Source organism: Babylonia areolata, chromosome 6 (genome assembly GCF_041734735.1).
Source record: "Babylonia areolata isolate BAREFJ2019XMU chromosome 6, ASM4173473v1, whole genome shotgun sequence".
NCBI classification, from domain to species: Eukaryota; Metazoa; Mollusca; class Gastropoda; order Neogastropoda; family Buccinidae; genus Babylonia; species Babylonia areolata.
In genome coordinates, this window is record NC_134881.1 from 40,969,869 (window position 1) to 40,974,868 (window position 5,000).

General features: G+C 40.6%; 1 protein-coding gene across 5 annotated transcripts in view; it reads right to left on the reverse strand.

The window, feature by feature from the left end:
- The window catches only part of LOC143283013 (uncharacterized), a 48,968-nt gene that overhangs the window by 12,862 nt on the left and 31,106 nt on the right, over window positions 1–5,000 (reverse strand). For all 5 annotated transcript variants that reach the window (XM_076589001.1, XM_076588998.1, XM_076589002.1 and 2 more), the window contains one exon: window positions 834–2,789. In XM_076589001.1, coding sequence (XP_076445116.1) covers window positions 834–1,445 — 612 coding nt within the window. In that variant the 5' untranslated portion in view covers window positions 1,446–2,789. The remainder of the gene's footprint in view (window positions 1–833; window positions 2,790–5,000) is intronic.

Genomic DNA, 5,000 nt, shown 5'->3' on the forward strand with positions numbered 1-5,000 from the left:
AAACACGATGAGCTTTTAAAAATGTAACGCCGACATTGATACAAACGACAATGACAGTAATCGCCATGGTGTAGGGACAACGTTGATGTAAAAGAAGTGTATGATTACGACGAAAGTCATGACACATGACACTGTTAATGACATCGAGGAATGAGATGGTGATAATGATCATATCACGATGATGAGACGTGATAATAAGGATGCACATGATTAACCCATCAAAACGATCGTTGCACAGCGGTAAATTGAAATTGTGCAAAGCAAATGGGTTTGTCGATAGTAGAAAGAATAGATTCTCTTTCTCCTTCCATGCGTCTCTCTCTCTCTCTCTCTCTCTCTCTCTCTCTCTATATATATATATATATATATATATATATACATCTCTCTTTCTCTCCCTTCCTTTCTGTCTCTCTCCCTCACTCCCTCCTTCTCTGTCTCTCTGTCTGCCTCTCTCTCTCGCTCTCTCGCTCTCTCTCTCCCTCACTCCCTCCTTCTCTGTCTGTCTGTCTGTCTGTCTGTCTGTCTGTCTGTCTGTCTCTCTCTCTCTCTCTCTCTCTCTCTCTCTCTCTCTCTCTCTCATTCTCGCTCTGGCTCTCGTTCTTCTTGTCTTACACTTTTACATTCTTCACGCACTCCTTCACAGAGAGAGAGACAGAGACAGAGAGACAGAGAAACAGACAGACAGAGACAGAGACAAAGAAAGAGTACAACACACAGACCACCAAACACACACACACACACACACACACACACACACACACACACACACACACACACACACACACACACACACACACACACACACAAACCACCACCAATACACACATACACACCTTGTGTTTGGCAAAGCCATCGTTGAAGGAGCAGACATCATGGTCCTTGTGTTCCTGGAAGGTACACACCACACAGATACACTCCTCACACTTCTCACAGTAGAATCGAACCGTCTCCTCCGGGTGGGCCTTGCACTCTATGTCCTTCTGCCCCTCCGCGTCGATCAGACTGTGGTCCTGCGTCACCTTGGTAGTAGTATGAAGCTCCACACACGCTCGGCACAAAAGTTTATCGCAGTCCAAACACCTCGAACACGCGTCATTGCTACGCGGACGAACAGTGTGGCAGATTTCGCAAGGGGGCACTTTCGCCGTGCACCGTTTAGCCAGCACTTCCGTTAAGTTGGAGACGAGGAAGTTGTCCGGAAGTCGTCTAACGCCCCCTGTTGGGAGGTCGGTTTTTTTCCGACATAGTGGACAGGTGACGGAGCGAGTGTAGAGCGTGTAGCGAGTGGGACGACTGGTCTCTTCATCGTACTGCTGCTGGATGCAGGCACAGCAGAAGGTGTGGAGACAGGAGAGGGTCTTGGGGTCGGTGAAGGACTCCTGGCAGAGCTTGCAGATGAGGAACTGGTCCGAGATCTCCTTCATCAGTTTCGTTCCCGTCGCCATGGTTTGGCTTTGGTTTTCAGTGGCTGCTTGGTGTGTGCCTTCTGTCTTGTTGTTTTTGTCTTTTGTCTGTGATCCTCCTCCCAATGTATGTAAGCGATGGGATATTAACTCACTCAGTACGGCCAGTCCTCTCTTCTCCTCTACACAGACCCCTCGGATGTCCAGTGGGTGTCTCAATGACCCAAGAATTAGCTTCCGTCGTCAGAATTGTGGTATTTTTTGTCAACATTCACCTCTTCGGTATAAGAGCCTTTCGCTTGCAATATGTTGATGATGGTAATTGGGGTGAAACGCTGTTAACGTCGTCTCTTTCGCCGTTCGTATGGAGAGAGTTAAACAAAATTATTTATCATACCTCTTCGTTGCTGTTCTTGTTCTTGGTTTTTGTTGTTGTCTTTTTGTATATACCACCCACCCACACACACACCTCCCAGAACGCGTTGTGATAGAATATTAAACCATTTTTTTCATCCTTCCTCTTTGTTGTTGTTATTATTGTTTGTGTTGTTTGTTGTCTGTCTATAATCCCAAACAAGTGTAGCGATGGGATATCAAACAAAATTCTTCATCTAACTCGTTGTTGTTGGCGGTGGTGGTGGTAGTGTTGTTCTTCTTCTTCTTCTTCTTCTTCTTCTTCTTCTTCTTCTTCTTCTTCTTCTTCTTTTTCTTCTTGTCTTTTGTCTATAATCCCCAATAGGTGTAGCGATGGGACATTAAACAGAATTCTTCATCTAACTCTTTGTTGTTGTTGTTCTTCTTCTTCTTCTTCTTCTTCTTCTTCTTTTTCTTCTCCTTGTCGTTGTTGTTGTTGTCTTTTGTCTATAATCCCCCAGTACGAGTAGCGATGGGACATTGAACAAAGTTCTTCATCCTACAACTTTGTTGTTGATGTTGATGATGATTTTGGTAACGGAATATTTTGTGCACAATCACCAGTGTGTGTGACGGGATTTTAAACAACTCTTCCTGCATCCAGTTCGTTGTTATTATTGTTGTTGTCGTTGTTCTCGTTGTTGTTGTTGTTGTTGATTTGGACAACAGATTCTTTTCTTTTCTTTTCTTTTCTTTTTTTTTCTTTTCTTTTTTTTTTTCTTCTCTCTCTTCTTCTTCGGTTTCTTCCACCAACGTTCCTTTTCTTTTCACTCAGTGACACGTGTGGTGTCAAGTCTCATTCCTTTCCCCCCACGATAAAACCACCCCGGTCATTTTGATGAATGACAGAACTGGGCCACTCTGGAATCGGCGTGTAACGTGATGAAAGTCATTGTTTTGTTAATAGATTTTTTGAAACTGTCTCTTTTCTTTCCACCTGAAGACCGTTGGACCTCGTTGCTAGGTAACGAGCTGTTGAACATAAAAATATAGACAAAATATAGACACAACAAAAAGACATTCTTGAGCTGGATTTTATACCGTCTTTTTTTTTTTTTTTTTTTTTTTTACCCGGACTTTCTTGGGTCGACCACCGTTTTATTTTGTATATAAATTCATTATTTTAATTCAAAATATTTATTTTAAAAAAAACAGGAACAAAATAACAGCAACAAAAAAGATACAGTGAACCTAAGCAATTACACACACAAAAAAAAAAAAAAAAAAAACGTGACAATAATCAAAAGCAATACCCTGCATTCCATAACTAGGTCATTGTTGTTTTATCCCCCACTTATATATAGATTTTTTTTTCTTTGTCCCTTTTCTTTAAGATTCATAAGGTATTATATAATATATCGATGTCTAATACTGAATTGCTGTTCAAAGATCAGTTGTAAAATAGACAGTCTTTTTGTGTGTTTTTTAGCAATACTGATACACATTTTACCTATCAAAATAATATGATTTATTTTTTTATACCGTCTTGTGAACTTCAGTATTAAGAAAATACTAAAATACTATAGTACGTCACTGTTACAACAGCTAAGGTCTGTTTGAGATAGATAACAGTCATTGCTTATATATCTTATAATAATGTACGAGGGTCATTCAATAAATAAGGTGAATTTTTTGGTATAAGGACTTCTAATACAGATAGAAGCTTACTTTTTTTTTCTTTTTCTTTTTTTTTTTTTTTTTTTTTTTTTTTTTTTTTTTTTACTTCTTTTTCACATGGATTTAATTTGTTTTGCAGAAAAAAAATACTTTGAGAGTTTTGGCGATTAACAAAGATGGCCGACCAAGAAGCATGCTCCAGGATTGAACAGCGGTCAGTTATCAAGTTTTTGGTTGCTGAAGGGTGCAAACCAGTTGAAATTCATAGGAGAATGTCAGCTGTGTATGGTGCCACATGTTTCAGCCGAAAAAATGTCTACAAGTGGGCTAAATTGTTTAAAGAAGGACGGAGCAGTGTTGAGGATGAAGACAGGCCTGGAAGGCCTACAGAAGTGAGGTCTCCTGAGGTGATCGAATCAGTCAATGACCATCAACGAGCTGGACTGGGAACTGCTCTCTCATCCCCCTTACAGCCCAGACCTTGCCCCTTCAGACTTTCACCTGTTTGGTCCCTTGAAAGCGTTCACGAGAGGCACGAAGTTTGAAAGTCACGATGAAGTCAAAAGTGTTGTGAGCGACTGGCTGAGACATCAGTCCAAAGATTTTTACGCTGAGGGAATACGGAAGCTTGTGCACAGATGGGAAAAGTGTGTGACAGTGTTGGGAGACTACGTTGAAATTTTTTTTTTTTTTTTTTAAGTAAGCTTCTATCTGTATTAGAAGTCCTTATACCGAAAAATTCACCTTATTTATTGAATGACCCTCGTATTACTCAAACTGTTTTTAAAGATACCGATAAGAGTAACTACTCAAACTGTTGATAACGGTATCGATGTTTAGAAAAATGACGGATTAGAAACCCACAACCGAACCTTATTTCACCGAAGCCGCGGCGCTTGCTTGCTTTTTTTTTTTTTTTTTTTTTTTTTATCTTCGATAATTCCTCGACGTTGGCAATCTAAATACAGACAGAAATACTTTTGACACGGGCTGTTTCAGCCAGACACACCTATCATCAAAAGCGGTTTTTAAATGCAAGTCCTACCTACACTTTATCTTCAATCATCCGTTCGCAACCATAGCTAATAATCATGCAGTAGCATATCATAGCAACCGAAAAAAAAAAAAAAAAAAAACCAACAACGTTTTCTGATCCAAGCCTACACCTTTCTTAAAGATCAGTCATAAGCTGATTACTGTGTGGATCGCAAACCGATAGTAGCTCTCCTCACGTCCAAAAAAATAAAAATAAAATAAAATAAAATAAAATAAAAAAAAGACTAAGATGACCCCTTCGGTCAACACTTAGAGGGGATTTGTAACTGTCACAACCCTAGGCCAGGTATAATTATCTGCAACGTGAGGAGAGATGGCCGAGGAGAGCAGGGGGTGCAACTCCGATAGGGACCAGGAAATGTATGGACAGATAACTTCTCTCTCTCTCTCTCTCTCTCACACACACACACACACACACACACACACACACACACACACAGAACTCCTGCTCTGGTCATCGGATGTCATGTCCAGATGCTGAGTTGGTGGTGGTGGGTGGTGGTGGTGGCT